Source organism: Phragmites australis, chromosome 21 (genome assembly GCF_958298935.1).
Source record: "Phragmites australis chromosome 21, lpPhrAust1.1, whole genome shotgun sequence".
In the NCBI taxonomy this organism is placed as follows: Eukaryota; Viridiplantae; Streptophyta; class Magnoliopsida; order Poales; family Poaceae; genus Phragmites; species Phragmites australis.
In genome coordinates this window covers 7,939,921-7,961,568 of record NC_084941.1, presented here as the reverse complement: position 1 = coordinate 7,961,568, position 21,648 = coordinate 7,939,921, and the positions used below count along the sequence as shown (strand labels likewise).

At 42.4% G+C, this 21,648-nt stretch overlaps 1 protein-coding gene across 1 annotated transcript; it reads right to left on the bottom strand.

Annotated features, from left to right (window-relative positions):
* Positions 1-5,555: 5,555 nt before the first annotated feature.
* On the bottom strand, positions 5,556-6,489 carry LOC133903130 (GATA transcription factor 1-like). Its single transcript, XM_062344483.1, has 2 exons — positions 6,394-6,489; positions 5,556-6,314 (listed from the first exon to the last, which is right to left on the bottom strand). The coding sequence occupies exons 1-2, from the start codon at positions 6,487-6,489 to the stop codon at positions 5,556-5,558; spliced, it is 855 nt and encodes a 284-aa protein (XP_062200467.1).
* Positions 6,490-21,648: the final 15,159 nt, after the last annotated feature.

Genomic DNA, 21,648 nt, shown 5'->3' with positions numbered 1-21,648 from the left:
CCTTCCCCATTGCTATATCGACCGGATTTGAGCTCACCAACCTCAAAAATGGCCTCCACCTCCATTAGAGGCAATAGCCGAGTTTCGGTCGTTTTTGGCGTGTGCTTGTTATCCTACGTAGTAGAGGAAGTCAAGATGATACTTTATGTCCAAAATCCCCACCCAAAAGCCACTGGAATCATCGCCAATGATCTCAACAAGTTCCCCTGGCTGTGCAGAGCGGTCTGACCACGTTTTATAGCGGCCTGATCGTCGTTCCAGGAGTCGAACCGTCCCCCGGGCCAGTCTGACCGCCATACCCAAAATCTCTCTACATGCCGGTGGTCTAACCACATTTTCCCACGGTTTGACCGCCACTCCCGGCGGTCTTACCATGGTCAACTCAGACAGTACCGTGTCAGCACAGTTCACTGTTTGCTAAAATTTGTAAAATTCATAATAAATTCTCCGTAGCTCCAAAAATTATGAAACCATTTTTTTTGGTTTCATAATACCCTAGTATACCTATTAAAAATATCCTCAGCCATTAAATAGTTAGTTAAATTTCTGAGATAAATTAATTATATTGATGTTTCATTAATTCACCGTTAATTCTTTACATGCTAGTCTTTTTATGACTTGTTCTAGCTAGGAAAAATATTCTCATGCATTATAAAGTATATTTTATGAAATTTCATCACATACATATTGTAGCATGCATTGTTACACTTTGTTCATGCTCATCATTGCATGTGTTTCTCTTTAGTGAACGAAGAACCGGAGCGTGACGCGATCGTGGTTGAAGGTGACGCCAACCTCCCGGAGTTCTGTAAGTATTGTGCGGGGAGTATCAGGCAACCATCAGAGCAGTAAGGCAAATATCTAATCATATTGCACCCTTTGAATTGAAGTGTGGAGTCTAAAATTGATAAGATATGCTCTATGTATATTTGCATGTGTAGCGAGTCAATGTCGGATTTATGTGGGTAGAACCTATGTTGATTGCATTACCTCTACCTTGAGTTATTGAATATCCACATCCTTGTAGCCTTGGCGATATTATTGATGTTTAATTTACAAGGTCATTCGAAATGCTTAGCAATGCATAGGTCATCGGTAGAAGTCGAGTGGTGGAGTGTTCCATCGCTCGCGAGCTATAGGTTTAATTATGGTTCATGATGATAATATTGATGACGTTGGTTGGATGAGTGGTGAGGATGAGACAAGATGTTGACAGTGTTAGGGGTGTCTTCTGCCCCGAAGGAGTTCCTCGGGGTAGTTCGGGAGAGGAGCCCGGGCACCATAGACTGCTTTGCATCGTTTAAGTACCATCCGTCGGTGCCGTTGGCTTTAGCACTTTTCATACTTACTACATGTCACATTATGGGAGCGACAAGCCAAATACCTTTGTAGCTATGGCCTTTTAGCGTGCGAGTCGATGATGTGAGCGGGCGGGTTTGTAGGGGTATCCAATTTGCTCTGTGAGTAGTTCTGGATGACTCCCGCATCTATCGGTGCATGAGCAAATGGTTAGGGTTTATTGGGAAAGATTGACTCGAGTACCCCCTTGCATGGGCCAGTGTGGGCACGTGAGCCGTATGGTCCTCAAGTCGTGTAGGTAATGGAGTACCCCCTATAGAGTATAAAAACAATTTGAATTACTGTGCTCTTGGTCATGAGCATGCTCCTGCCCATCCGCATCGGTCGTAGAGTTACAAGTATGGGACGGTGGTATGGATGGTTAGTTGAAAAATGTTGATGTTGGCTATTGATGTATTTCTTTGTTTCTATTCACATTTATGTGTAAGTTGTTGGTTACAGGGTATGTTGGTTAAGTATAGGTGCTCACACATACATGTCTAGGTTGCTTAAGCATATTAATGTACTTAACCTTGTGGCCTTTTTCTTGCTAATGGTTCAATACATGATCCTTGGAGTCGGGTTATTTATATATACCTTATATGGATTAAGTCTTGTGAGTACCTTCATACTCAGCTGCTCTACAGGTTTTACAGGTGAGAAAGAGGCGGTATTTGGCTACTTTGCGCCTGCTGAGGGTGGCGGGTATGAGTAAGCAACTACTCGGTGGTCACGCTTTTGGGGTAAAGCCTAAGGGCATATGGCTTCACCCACCTTTTGTGGTCTATAGCTTTTGTTTCTGCTGCGTAATTCTGTTTTGGCTAGGAGTTGATCAGCTTTAGTTTCCTCCTAAATCTCTTTTGTTGTAAATTGTTAAACTTGTTTATACTTAAGAACTTGCAATATAATTTAATTACTCGTTGTTTATTAAGCTTGGTTGTGATTGCTTATGTTGGAACGGCATGTGTCCAGATATTGGCCACAAAACACATGCCGGGACTACCAGGATAGTATTCTGGTTAATCGCTGAAGTTATGATTAAGTAAATGATCGACTTAATGATTAATTAGAATACTGTTTGGACAGTTCCTCACAACACTGATATGCCGTCTGACGAATACACCGATATGCCACATGTCGGAAATACATTGGTCGATGATGATCTAGAGGAGATATTGGCCAACGCCAATAATCTGGAGCAGATGTTGCGCGATAGGAAGGGTAACTTCACCAATGAAAGAGCGTTTCAAAAGTTCTAGCGTATGGTAGATGACTCTAAAACACCGTTGTTCCCTGGCTATGAGAAGGAGCATACAAAGTTGCGTACCATTCTTTCATTGCTACAATTGAAGGCAAGCAACAGGTTATCTGATACAAGCTTCACAGAGTCATTACTGTTCTTGAAAAAAATACTTCCAAAGGGAAATATGCTGCCAGAAAATATGTACCAAGCTAAATAGGTTGTGTGCCCATTTGGGATAGAAGTGCAGAAAATATATGCATGTCCAAACGATTGCATGTTGTATCGCGGAGAGCATGCAGACTTGAAAGCGTGTCTCGTTTGTCGTAGCATGGTACAAGCATGACGGTGATATCGATGGTGAAGGAAACAAGAAAAGGCCTCCCGTCAAGGTGATATGGTATTTTCCTATAGTCCCCCATTTGGAGCATTTATTCGCGAACAAAAGTCATGTCGAACTGATGTGATGGCACGTCGAGGAGCGCAAGGATGATGGAATGATGAGACACCCCGCTGATTCTACGCAGTGGAGACACATCGATAGGAAATAGAAGGCGCCATTTGCATAAGATGTGAGGAATATAAGATTTAGATTGAATACGGATGTGATGAATCCATTCAGCAGCATGAGCAGTAGTCATAGCACTTGGCTTGTGACTCTATGTATCTACAACCTTCCTCCTTGATTGTGTATGAAGCTGAAGTACATCACGATACCGGTGCTGATACCAGGGCCAATGTAACATGGCAACGATATCGATGTCTACCTAAAAACATTGATGGAAGATCTTGTAATATTGTGAAATGATGGTGTGCAGGTATGTGATGCATATAAAAGAGAGAACTTCACCCTATGCGCAATGCTGCTCATAACAATCTAGGATTGGCTGGCCCTTGGCAACCTATCGGGCCAGACTATCAAATGCTACCGTGCATGCGTGCATTGCTTGGATGAAACAGAGCTTGTGGTTGAAAAACAGCCAAAAAATGGTGTACCTAGGTTATCGTAAATTTCTTCGCCAGGATCACCCGTACTGCAGCAACATAAGAGCTTTTGATGGGAAAGTTGAGACTCGATCACCTCCTAAGCATCGCACTGGGAGACAGGTATATGAGATGGTAAATGGACTTAAGGTTGTCCTTGGAAAGGGATGCGGGAGTACACTAGTTTCAAAATCTAATCTTAGAGCTCCTATGTTTAAAAAGAAATATATTTTTTATGACTTAGCTTATTGGCCAGATTTGATGGTTCGACACACAATCAATGTCATACGCGTTGAGAAAAACATGTGTGATAGCTTGATTGGTACGTTACTAGACATACCTGGTAAAACAAATGATACACTCCATGCACGGAAGGACCTGAAACGTTTGAAACTTAGACAGGATCTACACCCCGAAGATATGTAAGAAGGTGACAAATATCTTGGTCCCGCTAGCTGCAGTCTAAGAAAGGTGGAGAAAATTGCAATGTGTAAGTGCTTGCATGGAATCAAAGTTCCATCCGGTTACTCAACCAACATAAAAAGATTAGTAAACATAAAAAATTTGAAATTAACTAGCATAAAGTCTCATAATTGTCATGTGATGATAACACAAATGCTTATAATTGCAATTAAAGATATTCTACCACCGAAGGTCTAAAACCCAATCATAAAGCTATGTTCATTTTCAACACGACATCACAGAAGGCCATCAATCCGACCAAGCTAGATAAACTACAGGAAGACGTGGTCGACACTCTATCACAGTTTGAGGCATGTTTCCTTCCATCATTTTTTTATATCATGGTGTATCTCATCGTTCACATTGTGAAAGAGATACAGGTTCTTAGCCCCATATTTCTGCATTATATGTACCCTTCACTACTACAGAACAACACATCACTGTTAGCTCTAAAACCCCCTTCACTGCTGGTTTTGGAGCCGGCAATGGGTAACGTGCAGTGATAGTTGGGAACTATCACTGCCGACCCAGAGGACTGGCAGTAATGCATTGGGAATCACTATCAACTGGTGATTTCAATCAACAGTGATTACAAAAGCATCACTAACGACTGAATTCTTCAACCAGCGATGTTTTGCTTCTCCTCCCTCCCTGTGCTTCCTCTCTCTGTCCTCTCTCTATCTCCTCGTTCTCTCTGTTTCTCTCCCTCTCAATACATGCATACAATGAGATGTATATCTAATGTAAATAAATAATAAAGACACATCCATTAATTTATAGTAATTCATGTCATATTCGAGTGAACACATATTACAAGTCATAGACATCGACAAACACAAATATATACATAATAGTTCTCACAGGTCACCCCTCGAAAACTCGGTTGAGTTGAGCCAATCCAGTATCCCTCTACCTTTCTCGCGATGAGGACCACGTCAACGCACGGACGGCAGATGGCCTGTGTACGTCCGGGAACGTTGGGGGACGGATGGTGGTAGAGCGTAGGACCCAGCCATGCCTAATCGACCACAACTCCAGCCATGGTGGTGTTTCTTGATAGATTGATTTAGGAAGGAGCAAGTTTTCATTAGAAAAACTTGGAAACAAGTTACATATTGCATTTGTCACCTACCTTGGAATGTCTACTTCGACTTGAAGTGCTCCGTTCAATTTTCGAACCTCTGTCCCATACATCTAGCATACGTTACCAGTATTTCAAAGCAAAACACGGCGTGCCAGTTGCAAATATGCCAAACTTCCTAAATGATGAACAACGAAAAGACATTTTGTGAAGCATCAACCATAAGTTGAGAGCAACGATGATGCATGTTGATGTCTTTCTTCTACGATTGTATCATCTTGAAAAACTACCAGGTCACATGGCATAGCCCAAGAACCACAAAAGACAAGATACCCTAGTCTCTCTTAAACCTTTAATCCTAAACCCATAGGAAGGGCCAAAATCTTAAGTCACTAGATTAGACTAATCATCAGGAAAAATTGACAAATTGTGTTGTTAATGAACCCTCCTTCACGTGTCGCTATCGGCGGCGGGGGAGGCCTTGTCCGACTCCTCCCGCCGCCGGCACATCTCGATGACGCGGCTGTGGATGTTGGAGTGTAGCCCCGGAGAGAAGGTGGGGCTGTTCACCAGACGGTACTCTGGCACCAGACGACCGCTCCTGTACCGCACGCCGCACGCGTTGCACAGCGTGCCACGCCCCTTAGGGCCCTCGCGCCACAGTGGCGTCTCCTCCGTCCCGCAGTGCTGGCACCACCGCTGGGGCCGCCACACGCCCTTCGTCCGCGGCCGCACCCCCGCTGGCGCCATCGTCTCCACCGCTGGGAACGCGCCTTTGTTCAACAGCCACTCCGGCTCTTCTCCCCCCTTCTCCTTGCCGTCGGAGGCCTTCATCGACTCCTCCCGGCGGCGGCGCCTCTCGATGATGCGTCTGTGGATGTTGGAGTGCAGCTCTGGGGAGAAAGTTGGGCTTTTCGCTGGCCGGTACTCCGGCAACAGGCGGCCGCTCCTGTACCGCACTCCGCACGTGTTACACAGCGTGCAGCGCCCCTCCTGGCCATCGCACCATAGCGGCGTGCTCTCCGTCCCGCAGTGCTGGCACCATCGCCCGCTCCACGCCACCACCTGTCGAGGCCGCCGCACGCCTTTCGTCCGCGGCCGCTCCCCCACTGGCGCCATCGTCTCCAGTGCTGGGAATGCGTCCTTGTTCGACAGCCACTCCAACTCCTCCTCCTCACCTCCACCGCCACCATCCTTCACCTCCAATGCCTGCAATAACCGACCTTGAGCTCCGTCATTTCCCAACCAAGAACCGCGAAAACCCTCGAAGAACCACAGCCGCCCGTACCGCTTTGTCAAAGAAGGTTTGGAGGTCGGCGTCGCCGAAGAGCTCATCCGCGACTGCCGCTGCCGAGTTGCTGTTGAGCACGTCCACCACCACCATGGCCGCCGTTTGCCTCTAGAACCTTTTTGGACACGCAGCGGATAAAGCAAAAGGAAAAGAGACTTTTCGCGTTCTTGTTTCAGGATGTCGTTCCTGATGGGGTTTTAGGCTAGTTCTTTCAGTTTTTTTTTTCTAAGACTCCAAACATTTTGGCATTACCCAGACAAACATGTGTTGTTGTAGATCAAACTTCCAGAGCTTTATCCTACTAGCTGTATGGTATCAGTTGTAACGAACTGTATCTTATCCGGTAAATGACTGGCATCCATAAATACAGAGCAAAGTGCTAGCGTGTTGGGCGTGCGTGACAATCTCATCTTCCTTCATTCCTCATTCCATCTTTCATGTCATCAGAGCCGAATAGCACAACTGTGATGTCTGAGACACAGCTCTACTGCCGGCATTCTTCCATCTCCCTCGTTCAACCACCTTATCACGATCAACCTCAATAGGGACAAATACCTGTTATGGAAAGCTCAGATCATGCCTTACCTCAGGGGGCAGATGTTTCTGGGGTATGTCGAAGGAACCAAACCCTGTCCACCAGAGATGATATCAAAGACCATCGGCAAGGAGACGCGGTAAGAGATCAATCCAGAGTACGTTGCATGGATGTAGATGGATCAGATGGTCCTCTCTACCATCCTCTCCTCGCTGACACCAGATGTTCTGGGTCAAGTGCTCTTCATGACCACATCCCAGCAAGTGTGGTCAGCCTCACCGAGCTCATTCTCCTCGTGCTAACACGCGAGGGTCATGCAGATAAGGAGGGAGCTCGCCGCCATGCACAAGAAAGAGGAGCCGGTGATCGACTACTTCAACAAGGTGAAACGACTCACCGACACCCTGGCCTCCATTAGCCATCCACTCAATAATGAGGAGATCGTGGCATACATCCTCACCGGTCTCAATTTAGAGTTCGATTCTCTTGTAACCTTTGTTTCAACTCGCGCTGATCTTGTTTCTTTGAGTGATCTACTTGCTCATCTTGTAAGCCACGAAGCTAGGCTTGCACACAACAACTCTGTGTATCATGGAGCAGATTCATTAGCAAACTTCACTGCACGCAACAACAAGAATGCTCAAGTAGGAGCTCGTGTGTGTGGCCATGGCTGTGGCCATGGTCGCAGCAAATGTGGAAATCAAGGCGATGGCTCTCAATCTCACCGAACAAATGATGATAGGCCACTCTGTCAAGTCTGTGCAAACGTGGCCACACTGCTCTCAAGTGTTGGTACAGGTTTGATCAGTCTTACCAGGCCGAGGAAAATCGTGTTGCTGCAGCTGCAATGACCATGCTCGACATCAACACATGGTATGTTGATTCTAGGGCCACAGATCACATAACCAATGACCTCGACAAGCTCAGCATAAAGGAGCGCTATCATGGCAAGGATTAGGTCCAAACTATTGGAGGTTCAGGTATGACTATCAATCATGTTGGTCGTGCACAATTTCCCACAAAAATTGTCCCACTACACCTCAACAATGTCCTTCATGTTCCTCAAGCCAGCCGTAATTTACTTTCTGTTCAAAAACTTACTACTGACAATAAAATCTTTATTGAGTTTTATCTTGATTCTTTTTTTGTTAAGGATTTGGTCATGAAGGCCGTTCTGCTTAGAGGAAGATGTCGTGGTGGTCTCTGCACTTTTCCGCCTAGTTTATCAGCAACAATAAAGAGGGCCCTTGCAAGTGTCAAGCTCACGCTTGAGACGTGGCATTCATGCCTTAGGCATCCTGCTTTTCCCATAGTCAATCGTGTCATTCAGTCAAATAAGCTCTCATGTTTAGGAAAATCAAATGATAATGTTTGTGATGCATGCCAATGTGCTAAAAGTCATTAGCTTCCTTTTGTTCTGTCAAATAACAATTCTGTTCATCTCTTGATTTTATATTCTCTGATGTTTAGGGCCCGGCTCACACCTCTTTTGGTGGATACAAATGCTATATTAGCTTTGTGGATGATTTTAGTAAATTCACCTGGATATATCTCTTGAAAAGCAAGTCCGATATGCTGAAAATCTTTCTCCAATTTTAGTCACATGTTGAGAGACTTCTGAACAAGAAAATTACTTATGTTCAAACCGATTGGGGTGGCGAGTATCAAAAACTCCACTCTTTTTTTGGATAAAATTGGCATATCACATAGAGTATCATGTCCCCACACACATCAACAGAATGGATCTGTTGAGCGAAAGCACTAACACATTGTTGAAACCGGCTTGGCTCTTCTAGCCCAATCATCTGTTTCTATCCATTTTTTGGAGTGAAGCCTTTCAAACTGCGTGCTTTCTGATAAATAGGATCCCCAGCTGAACCATCAACAATGCTACACCATTTGTGTGTCTTCTTGGCACAAAACCTGATTACAATTGCTTGCGTGTTTTTGGCTGCGCATGTTCGCCTAATTTGTGTCCATATAACAACCATAAACTTCAATTCCACTCTAAGCGTTGTGTTTTCATCAGCTACAGCTCTATGCGCAAGGGGTATAGATGTCTAGATCCCTTATCAAGCCGGGTCTACATCTCCTGAGACGTTGTATTCGATGAAAATGTGTTTCCCTTTGCAAGCCCTCAAAATCCACAAACTCATCTCACAGTCGAATCTCTTCTGCTGCCCACTTTACCAATTGTTCATGGCTCTCATTTGGATAAGTCATCTCCTATTGTGCAGTCTGATCCTTGTTTTGTAGATTCCTCATAGCAAGGGAGGCAAATGGTTCATGGTGATGGTGATGCTATGACGAATCCACAAGATCAACAGGATCAATGCTTGCTTGACAGTCTTGTTCCTGTCGTCGCTGACACTGAAGTGGCTGACACCACCGCAAACTCTACTGCTACTGATAGTATTGCAGAATTGTGCGTCGGTGAAGGATGTATACTTGTTGAGGCACCTGATGGAGCAGCAGATTTAATACAACATCGGCAACATATCATGAGGACATGATTGCATGATAATATCCGAGTGCCGAAGGTGTTCTAAGATGGCACGGTCACATATCCTGCAACTGGCAGAAGGCGAGCCCTCGTCAGTTACTCAAAAGCAAGAGTTATTTCAGTAGAACCTGCTAATCACCACACTGCTCTCCGAGACCCCAAGTGGAAGGAGGCTATGGACATTGAGTACGATGCACTCATGAAGAACAAAACATGGACGCTGGTTTCCCCACAACCGAGAGCCAATGTCATTGATTGCAAATGGGTTTCAAGGTGAAAAAGAAGGCAGATGTGAGTCTTGATCGGTACAAGGCTAGATTAGTTGCAAAAGGACTAGCAATGGTTTGGCTTGGATTATGAAGACACATTTAGCCCAGTTGTGAAGCCGTCAACCATCAGACTAGTTCTTTCGATTGCAGTCTCGAAAGGGTGGACACTGCAGCAGTTGGATGTACAAAATGCATTTTTGCATGGCTATCTAGAGGAAGAGGTTTATATGAAGCAACCTCTAGGTTATGAGAGTAGTACACATCCACAGTACATTTGTAGGATTAACAAAGTGTTGTACGGTCTCAAACAGGCACCCAGAGCATGGCATGGAGGGTTGAGTAGCAAGTTGCAAGAGTTAGGATTTATTTCGTCAGACGAATACATCACTCTTTATTTTCAGTCAAGGTGGGGTTACAATCTACATGCTTGTATATGCAGATGATATAATTGTGGTCAGTTCATCAGAGAAAGCAACAAAGGCACTACTTCTTCAGCTGCAGAAAGATTTTGCAATCAAGGATCTCGGCATGCTTTCTTGGTGTTGAAGTTGTTCAAAATGATACTGATCTTACTCTGACACAATGCAAGTACATACAAGAACTACTATAGAGAGCCAACATGTAGAATTGCAAGGGTGCTGCTACACCTATGGCTGTTACAGAAAATCTTTCTAGAGAAGAACGAATTCAACTGGATTCAGAAGATGCTGCAAAGTACATGAGTGCTATGGGTGTGCTACAATATTTGAATTTAACCCGACCAGGCATATCATACTCGATGAACAAGGTGTGCTAGTACATGTCCTCGCCGACAAGTGTTCACTGGAATGCAATCAAGTGCATACTTCGTTATCTGAAGCAAAAAAACAAATGTTGGATTGCAGATCAAGAAATCAAGATCAATGCTGCTCAGCGCCTTCTCAGATGCTGATTGGGCTGGTTGTCGTGATGATCGAAGGTCAACTGGTGGGTATGTGGTATACTTAGGTGAGAACATGATTTCCTAGAGTTCGAAGAAGCAGAACACAGTATCACGATCGAGCACCGAAGGAGAGTACCAATCGCTGGCTAATGTGACTGCAGAACTGGTGTGGATGCAATCGTTATTAAAATAGCTTGGTGTTCCTCAAGACAGACCTCCCAATTTGTTGTGTGATAATCTAGGAGTGACCTACCTCTTAGCTAATCCAGTATTCTATGCCAGGATGAAACATATTGAGGTGGACTTTCACTTTGTAAGAGAGAGAGTAGCCAGCAAGATGCTTGACATTCAATTCATTTCATCTCAGGATCAGATTACCGACATATTCACAAAACCGCTAGCAAATTGTCCTTTTGCAAACCTTAAGGACAATCTCAATCTTGGCTGACAAGTTTGGATTGAGGGAGGCTGTTGAGATACACGGTTTGCATGGTGTGGTAGAGATAAACATGAGTCGTTGTAGATCAAACTTCTAGATATTATCCTACCAGCTGTATTGTATCGGCTGTAACAAACTGTATCTTATCCGGCAAATGATCGGCATCCATAAAAACAGAGCAAAGTGCCACCGTGTTGGGCGTGCGTGACAATCTCATCTTCCTTCATTCCTCATTCCATCTTTCAATAAGAAGGCGCCAAAATTAGGAACTTAAACAACCCATAATTCATAATCGCTCTGCATAGGAGTTTGGTGACTTTTCCCGCTGTGACAAGAATCTCGCTTCATTGCACATTTTGTTATCAGACATCCAATAAAACAGATCAGACGATTGTGATGATCTTACTTCTTAAGGTGCATATCTTGTAAGATAAAAGATATATAGTTTACCTCAACATCCCTAGGAAGCACCACGTGGTTCTTCTCCTCCCATCCTTGTTTCCCTGATGTTTAGCTTGTCTCCTCCATTCCAATTTGAGATCTGCCACCATCTGATTTGTTAGTGTTCGGTCCCTCGCCTCCCTCACACTCCCTTCGACCACTGTGCTTTTCGGCTCCGCTCACTCTCTACCTCACTAAGTGGCCAGTAGGTGTTGAGTTGTCGGAATTTTAGCTACCATTGTCATGAACAGGACAACCAACATGTATGTCACAGATCACACATGTTGTAGAGAGTGTTAAATATATGGGCTTCATCCATTATATTTGTATAATTCCTAAATAATCTCAAAGACCCAACATGTGAAATAAGATTATAGTTCTTTAGTCCTATGTTAATAGTGGAGGTAGAAAAATATCAACTTAAAATGAGTTGTCTTCTCTATTTTTTACAGAAGCACTATATGGGAGATCCCCACTGTAATTTTTTAATGAAAAACCGAGTTGAACAACTGTAAAAAAAAAGGAAGGAAGAGAAAACGAAACAAACCTAATCATACCTAAAGAGGGAGAGGGGAAGGGTGAGAAAGAAGAAAAAGAAGTTACAAGGAGTTGATCTAAGCCACAACAGCATCTTTGGCTAGGTTGTCAAACCTAATAGTGTGCAAAATCATATCTTCTTTGAAGAGATACCACCATGTCCCAAAGAATTGTTAGGTGCCTTAAATTTTTTTGGCATTTCAAGTTTTCTAGATACATCATGCCGCAATGAGGACAATTTCTATGAAGAGTGGCCCCTGGAAGGATTGTCTTGTCACTAGAATCATATCAAAGAATGATAGAGAAGGAATCCATTGAATCTTTTCTTTCCTCCAGCAGCTTGCACTGAAAGCGCACTAAAAAAAGATGACATCTTGTCTCTTCAATGTTGCTTGATCATAGAACACAATTGTAATTGGGGTTCAAAATTTTGTCCCCTTAACACATTTCTAGTGTTCAAACGATCTACACATAAAAGCCAAGCAAAAAACTTGATCTTCGGGACACACTTTGATTTTCATATCCACTTGGGCAATCCATGTTTTGGAAAGTGTGACTATAGAATTTCTGAGAGGAGTATATGGTGCCACCCCACATGAATGTCCACATGTCATGCTCATCTGGGTTATGTGCAATATTGTTCAGCTCATTCTGTAATGCTAGCATCTCCTGATATGCTTGAGCAGACAAAGGAAGTTGAAGAAGGTCATGTAAATCATCTTGGCCAAATACCTGCGCCACTAAAATTTTATGATTTTTAACAAAGGCAAATAATCTATGAAATTTAATGGATAGTAATTGTTGATTGCATATATCTGTCCAAAAGAGAATTGTGTCTCCCAAACCAATATGACAATAAGCAATGCCTCTGTAGAGAACATTTAGCCTCAATATATCCTTCCACTAGAAGGAGACAACTTCCCTAGCAGCATGAGGGACTTTGTTAAAGTAATATCTGGACCATACTAATTTCACCCAAGGAACATCCTTCTTGGAATATAAATTATGAAGGTAGTTGAGGAGAAGGGCATTATTTTGGGTTCTAAGGTTAACTACCCCAAGGCCACCTTTGCATTTTGGCTTGCACACCATCTCCGAAGCAGCTAGATTCCCTCCGCTCTTATTGATGTCATTATCTTTCCAAAGGCAATCCTTTCTAGCTCTGTCAATATGGTCAATCACCCCTTTTGGTAGTCTTATTGTGCACATGTAGTATGTTGGGAGGGAGGATAATACAGAGTTGATATATTGTAATCGGCCACCATATGTAAGAAAGCAAGTACTTGTTGTTAGCTCCCTTTCCACTATGTCTGTAAGAGGGGCACATTCTTGGATTATGGGTTTGGTCGTGCCTACTGGGAGGCCCAAATATGTAAATGGGAGTTGTCCGATTGAAAAGCCTAGTGTGCATGCAAGATGAACCATCCTTTCCTCACTGACATGAATAGGCATTAGGCATGACTTGTTATAGTTCACTTTTAAGCTTGTAGACTGCTCAAAGGTGAGGAGAAGTTCTTTAGGCAAAAGAGTTGCCTAGCATCAGCCTGCATGACTAAAAGAGTATCATCGGCATATTGCACAATAGGGAAATCGACTGAAGGGTCTTGTGTAAAAGGAGTATGTAATTGATCACTTTTGTAGGCCTTGTTGATGATGCATTGCAACAAATCTATAGCTAGAAAAAAAAAAGCAGTGGTGAGAGAGGATCTCCTTATCTGACTCCTCTTTTACAATGGAACTTCTTCCTTGTCACATCATTTAACAACACCGAGGAGGTTCCTGTTGATAAGATTCGCTTGATCCAATCGTTCCATCTGTTAGGTAGATCCATGGCTCGCGTAACAGCTAAAATGGTTGAATGCTCAACCGTATCAAAAGCTTTTTCAAAGTCGAGCTTTAGTATGACTATTTCCCTTTTAGACTGATGGCATTGATGGATGTACTCAAATGCCCATGCTAAGAAATCTTGTATAGTCCTTGTTTTGATGAATCCATATTGGTTGATGTGGATGAGCCTCAAAATAATTTTATGTAATCTGTCTACCAAAAGTTTGGTGATTATTTTGAAACTTACATTAAGCGAGGAGATTGGTCTAAAATCCCATACCATCTCTGGAGAGAGGCACTTGGGCACTAAGGTGATAAAGCAGTCATTGATACTCTGTATGTTAGCTTGATCATTAAAGAAATCTTCACACAACTTGTAGATGTCTTCCTTAACAATATTCCAACATCGTTTAAAGAATAACCCACTAAACCCATCTAGCCCCGGTGCCTTATCAGGGGCATGATTTTTTACCACAACATCAATTTCCCCACTAGTAAAAGGAGTAATTAAAACAGCAGCCAATTCTCCTATGTTTGGAATTCTAGGCACAAGCTGCCCCAAATCAAAATGCATTTGTGGGTTTAGAGTGACCCCTATTCTTTCCTTGAACGAATTTTATATGATGGCAACTTTTTCCTCATGATTTGTTACCACTCTACCATCCCATGTTGTTAGTCGAGAGATGGTATTGTGCCTATAGGATTCAGTGGCCATGACATGGAAGAACTTGGTGTTTTCATCCCCATATTGGGTACAATTTGCTCTATATATTTTCTTCCAATAAAGTTGCTTGTAGTGTAAAAGTTGCAAGAACTGTTGTTGGAGGATCTTTCTAAAATTTTGTTCTGTGGTATGAAGCCTTCTGCGTTCCTCAAGCTTGTCCAAAAGAAGGATCACTTTATTACAATTTGCAATGAGGGCATCCTAAGTATTTTTTGCTCCACTCCTTGAGACCTTTTCTAGTACCATTCAGCTTGGCTGTAACAGTGGCCACACCATCTAGTTTATGGCAGGGTTGGGACTAGTTATGCTGCACAACCTCCATGAATCTAGGTAAATTCATCCAAAAACTTTCAAAACAAAAAAAAAATGTTTGACTTCAGGATACTTGTACCAATTTCAATCTTGCAAGGGACATGATCTGATGTTGTGCTAGCCAAGGGTTGGAATAGGGTGTTTGGATAATCAGAGATCCAATTTGTTGAAGTGAAAAACCAATCTAGTTGTTCAATTAGTGGGTCATCTTGCATATTACTACATGTAAAAGACTTTCCTTTAATAGGTAGTTCGATCAATCCCAAACGACTGATAATGCGGTTGAAAGTGTTGATGTTTGACATATTGCCTCCCAACTTGTTTCTATTTTCCACTGACCTATAAAAGTTGAAATCTCCAGCAAGAAGCCAATTGTTCACCTCTGGGATCTGCAAGTTGAATAGCCAGGCTACAAATTCATCTCGAGTGGGACTAGAGCATGGTCCATAAACTGGTACTAATCTCCAAGTACAAAGGTTATGTGTAGAGCTAAAATCCATGGTGGTTGCAAAGCTGTATTTCTCAATAGTGACTGTTGAGTAGAAAGAGCTATTCCAAATAATAAGAATTCCTCCTAAAGATCCATAGGAAGGGATATAGTTATATTTGTCAAACCTTCTAGGGGCAAAGTTTCTGATGTACATAGAGTCAAATTGATCCCTCTTTGTTTCCTGAAAACATATAATAGAACACACACTTTCCTCAATTTTCTCTCTTATCCATTTCCATTTCTTTGTTGAGTTGATTCCTATGAAATTCCAACACATAATATTCCATTTTCTGTTACGATTATTCATTGATAACTATGAAGATAAAGGTGGATTGCCTCATTACATAGTAAGAGGAGAGAGAGGTGGATGTAGTCCAATCAAAGAAGTTGACAATATGAGCACTATGTGTACTGGAATAATTGATCAAGCCATCAAGGACATTGCACAAATTCCTGGAAAGGGACCAGGAAGGCACAACATAGCAACAAAACCATACAACATGTAGCATGTAACACATGGAACCATAGTTCATATTAATGAGACTAGCATAACCTCGACCATTCAACATCCAGAAACAGTTGAAGATAATCTTAGGACTACTACATATGATTGGATAAAAAGAACTATATAATAAGGCAAAAGTAACATTGTTTCTTGTCATCCTACTAGTAGTTGGCTGCTGGATCATGAGATGAGGCATCACTCCAATAATCTAACTGGTTTTGTCTTGGTTCGTCATCTTCATTGGGGGCAATAGTCATAAGTAGTTCAGCTGTGATTGCCGAAGGAGCCACTCCACACAAATTGCTTCCCCAAGCTTGCATCACAGGTAAGGGAATAGGGTGAACCAAAAGAGTTGCAGTGATTTGATCACTGTTGGGTATATCCAATGTTTGTGATGTAGTTTGATACCTTCGCTGATAGGGCCTGCTATTGAAGGTTTGAGGCACAGCTTTGCCACTTTGTTTGGAGGCATCATAAAGCTGTACAAGCTTATGATCATTATTGCTAAACCTGGAACACCTTCGCAGGCCAGAGTCTTCAAGTGGAGTGGAAGTCTTTCTCTTGCTAATGCTGTGATTTCTTGGTGCCAACGGTGGTAGAGTAGATAGTGCCAAAGTTATCTCCTTCACCCCTTAGCTCACAAGGACTAGAAGAACACGTGCACTCTTGCTCGCCTCGCCTCGCTTGGCTGTGGTCGGGATGAATGGTGTGGGCACACGATACCTGCGTAAATGGTCTGCTAAAATCAGGTGCAGTTACTTGCGCATGTGCGGCCTTCTTTTGAAGTTTTATTCTTTTATTGTGTGAAAAATGGTCAAAATAGTTATATATATATATATATATATAAGCCAATCGAGGCACGTCTATGCATAGATGTTCTCTCTCTGTATATCTGACGGCCGCCGCCACCACAAGGGAATACAACAAGTCAAGGTTTTGCCTTTTCCTCTTTGCTACGCTGCCACAGGTAGACTACTACATCTTGTTGTGCTGGTGTGCACTGGTGATCAGGATCTGAAACCCATCGCCCTTGAGATCTTGCACTGGGAGAGGATAAATATGGTTTTTAGGAAGCGCTCTATGCGACTGCTCGTGATTTGCTTCCTCTTCATCATCGCCCTATGCATCGCTATCATGAGGGCTTCTGCGTCTCTTGCTGCCAATTGATACATCTAATATGATTAATCTCTATTTAATCATGTTAATCATGCTAAGTGTTATTCTGCTATTCTCTTTATTGAGTACATTCAAGGGTTGAATCTGTAGTTTTGTTACGTACATGTCTAGACTTTACTGTTGTTATATCATGATGCTAGTTTGTCAGTTTCTGTTCATGATTTATCTAGGAATTAAATCAAACCTAAAAGTGTGCTTATTTCCAACAGAGAGGTCATTAAACGTCTAGCAAAAGTGAATATCTAGTAAAATTTATTGCTAAAGAATATGAAACAAATCAAAAGTATATATTATCAAACTAGGCATGTATGATCAGAAGTTAAGATGAAACAATAGACAAGGTGAGGTACATGCATGACAAAGAACCCATCCTGTTAAGGGACTATTTGGGATATAGGGAGAAATTCTACAATTTTCCACTAAATAATGACAACTTTTATTCCTTATATGCCATCACCTCCGTTAGGCAGGCTGCAGAGCTCCGTTAGACCCTGTACAAAGATTGTTTTGCCCTTGTTTCTAATTGAGACCATGTTGTTATTCCATTGAGAAGGAAGAAATGCAAAGAGGATAACCCATATGCTAAAGAAGCTTATGCTAAGTTGCAAACAAAATTGTATTAAATTTTAATACCTTCAGCCATCGCTTAACCATTGCAAGGAGAAAATTATACTAGCATCAACAGATAGTCTATCCATGGGGATTAGAAGGAAAAAAAAAGGCTAGTTGTCTGATTTCGTGTGCTTTTATTTTGATGACCATGAGGAAGTGTTATAGGCTCAGTTGCATTTTCTCACATATCTCATTTGGACATGCTACTTGTATTATGCCACTTAAATGGAACTTATATGGTTTTTTTCCCTACTTATGGACAAATGATGCACTTTGTTATGTTGTATACTTGTTGACTTCATGGTATACTATTACATGTACGCAAATGTGCTTTTGATTGATATTGTGTGTTTCTAAAATGATATGCTCTTCCTTCTCAATAAAAAATTCGAAATGGCATGGGTGAAATTACTCACATATTGAAACAGGGGCAAAACAGTCTTTTTACAATGTATAATGGAGCTCTGCAGCCTGTCTAACAGAGTTGATGGCATATAAGGAAGAAAAGTTGTTATTCAATGGCACGGAAGGAAACCAGACTTATTCGATGGCGAATCGTAGAGCTAGATCCTATTCAGTGGCAAATTGTAGAACTCCTCAGATATAGGAATATAAAAGCATATGAATAGAATCCATTTGAAATTCCATCTGTAACAAGTGTAGTAGTTAGCTAATAATTAGTATTAGCTAGACCTATACCATTGTCAAGCTTTTATGGAAGTTAGATTTCTATATCCAACTGAAGATGATGCATGTTTAGGGTTACACCTTGATGTTGAATGTTGGGCTGATAGGCCTCATTTTGAAGAACCATGCTACTTCTCTTGGTGTAAGCTTCACTTCATGGGCTCTCTTGTGGGCCCTATTTTGAAGCACCATGCAACTATTCCTTGTGTAGGCTTCACTTAATGGGCCCTCAATTTCATGCACCATATGGTAATGTATTGGAAGTTTGTTGTGTTATATTCATGTGAATTTTTTATGTATATATTTTTTATTTTTGAAATTAACAAAAATATACATCCATTTTAAAAATTGACAAAAATAAATGCCTATCGCCCGTTCAACGGGCAATAAATACTTGTCACCCGTTAAACGGGTGATATGTCCACGTGGTCGAGCAGCGTGCGCAGGGTCAAAACTTGTCACCGTGTGTCGTGTGCAAAAACAAGTTCTTCTACTCAATAAACGAGCGACAATATGGGGAGCAACTAGTGAAGCCAAGGATCTGTAGATTAGAGAGTGAGGCAATCAACTACTCAATGTTGCTAGCGCTTGCCACTAAGGATGGCAACAGGGCAGGGGTTTAAGTGGCTCTCTTTCGCTTCTGTGCTCCTCCCTAGCGGCCTAGCCATTCTTTGCAATAGAGAACCTATCCTCATGTGGATTGATGGCCCAGTGCAAAGATAATCTTGATGTATCTTTGTTTATTGATCTATATAAATTTTGGTATTTTCTCTCAAAATTTATCTAAAAAATTAAAACTTAAGTTCTACTTTATAGGACGATATAAAAAGTCTATAAAGCAACTTGAGATGGAACACATATTCAAATTACTAAAAATCAATAATATGCAAAATAAATTAATATTTGTAACATAACAATAGATCTCATGGTTTGAGGAGAGTCCACACCAATAGAACCATGTCTATGTCACCCATAGTGGAGCCCCATGTATCCTAAGGAACTAGTCTAATCCCTATCTATCTATTGAGAGACAGTCGAACAATAGAGATAGTAGAGAGTAGAGTATAGAGAATGAACTCATTGTTTCTTTTATTGATTCAATGTTTGATTTATACATGATGAATGGGTGTCTCTACACCTGTTCCAAACATATGGAATAATTGCCAAATGTGACTCTTGGTGACCATCGGTTCGCAACACTCACCCTTGATCACAAATCATCATCTGGAAAAATCAAATTGAAGACTCCTCCAAAAATATATGAGGAGATATATAATCATTATATGCCATCAAAAACATCTTAAAAACCTAGTGGGAAAAAATAGGAGAAAAATAATATGGCGTATCTACTTGTATTAATATTGCCTCATTAAAAACTTTATGTGAGAAACGTTGATAGGAAAAACTTATAAAGGAAAATAGTGCAATATTTACAATCTGAAGATCATAACAAATTATGTATTAGGGATTTACTTCCCCTGAACTTTGCAAATCTTGAAATCTTCTCTTACCAATTCCATGAATGGAATAAATAAGTTGGTAAAGACTTTGTTAATAAATACACAAGATTTATCATATGATATTATTTGCAACATGTTATGTGATATTGCACTTTATATAATATGTATATATTTAAGTAATACAAGCATCATTATCTTCAAAAATAATGATAGATGACTCTGAGGAACGAAAACCACTTGATTACTCTATGTGGTTAATCATTTTGTGAAGCCATACACATTCATATGATGTTTCATATAATTATAACTATTTCAAAATGATTAGTATAAGTAGACACAATAGTCTATTTGATGACTTCCATGAAAAGGAGCCATCATATTTTTCAGCTAAGACTGGTCAGAACTTGTCTAGCCAGCACACCTCTGGCAGTCGAACCAATAGAGCATTGCACCCCGTTCCGTAACAAGGAGCTGCTCACTGATGGGTGGCTGCACGAGATCAGGGAGAGAGCCAATGGTCTCGCGGCCTGGGCGATGGGATGGAGGAGCCCGATGCTTCCTTGTGTGGGGGACGGTGAGTTGCAGGATCACTTTCCCTATTCCTGCTCTCGGTGGGCATGCTCCTCTTGTTCCCAGGTGGCCTTTTGTCCCCGGATTACGTCACAGAGGTCGTAGTGGCAGAGTGAGTCGCACAAGTCGGTAGGTGGACTACCCTGATGTGGTGGAGGTTGCCTCATATTACATGCTACTGAGGGATGACGGGTTTCTTCCTGCCGCAGAGCTCATCATGAACACGATCGACCACCATCCCGGTCATTCCTTACAGAGGACGGGGTGGCCGCTGCCACGGTCTGGCGCTGAGCGGTCTCTACCAAGAGGGCGAGATTGCGCATCCATGATGCCACCGATGAACACTCAGGTACCACCACCAGCGGGTGGCTAAGTAGTACCCACACAGTCTGCATGTTCTACGCAGGGATCATGGCCTCGTAGTCGAGCTGCTGACCGTGGAGTAGCGAGACATCGCGAGGGGGAGCCCCCGGTGATCGCATTCCCTATGCGGCATGACGACCTTGACAAGGACGCTGCCTCGATCTCCTCTTCATGCGGGCACTACTTCGGGCAGCGTTGCTGTTACCAGGGCAAGGTAGGACCTCCCCCGTGCCTAACGCCCGGTGGGTTTCCCTCCTGACCTACGGCCTGAGGCTCGCCTTTGGTTCCCACGACATGAGTGTCGTTGTTGCCCCCTGCTGCATGGGCCGTCATGTAAACCTCCCGCTCGGGCTCGAAATCCTCAGACTCCGGTTTGGTATCCCATGCTTGGAGCACACCAGGCTTGTTTGGGTTGTACCCTGTGACGAAGACCTCACTAATGCCAGGGTCCTCGAAACAGGACTCTGCATCAGTCAGGGATTCAGACATGGGTAGCCAACCATAGTATCAATACTTGCATAAACGCAAAAAAAACGCACCCCTACCAGGCGCGCTAACTCTCGGGGGATAATCCCTGATAATGAATCCGGAATATACCGGACAACAGATATATTGATCTACGTTTCTTGTGGATGTATATCATACTAGACTCAAGAACACCAGGAGTTATACAGGTGCAGACCTCCCGTGGGATAACAACCCTACGTCCTGTGTATTTTCTTATGATTTGGATCAACTTGTGTTTCTTATAAGCAAAGTTTTGACCCCTTTATATACCAAAGACCAAGTTATACAAACAAACGGACCGTGCTAAACTCCGTGGTAGACCTATCCTTGACGGAGCCAACTACCCCTCACCCATCATGACGTCGGATAGGTA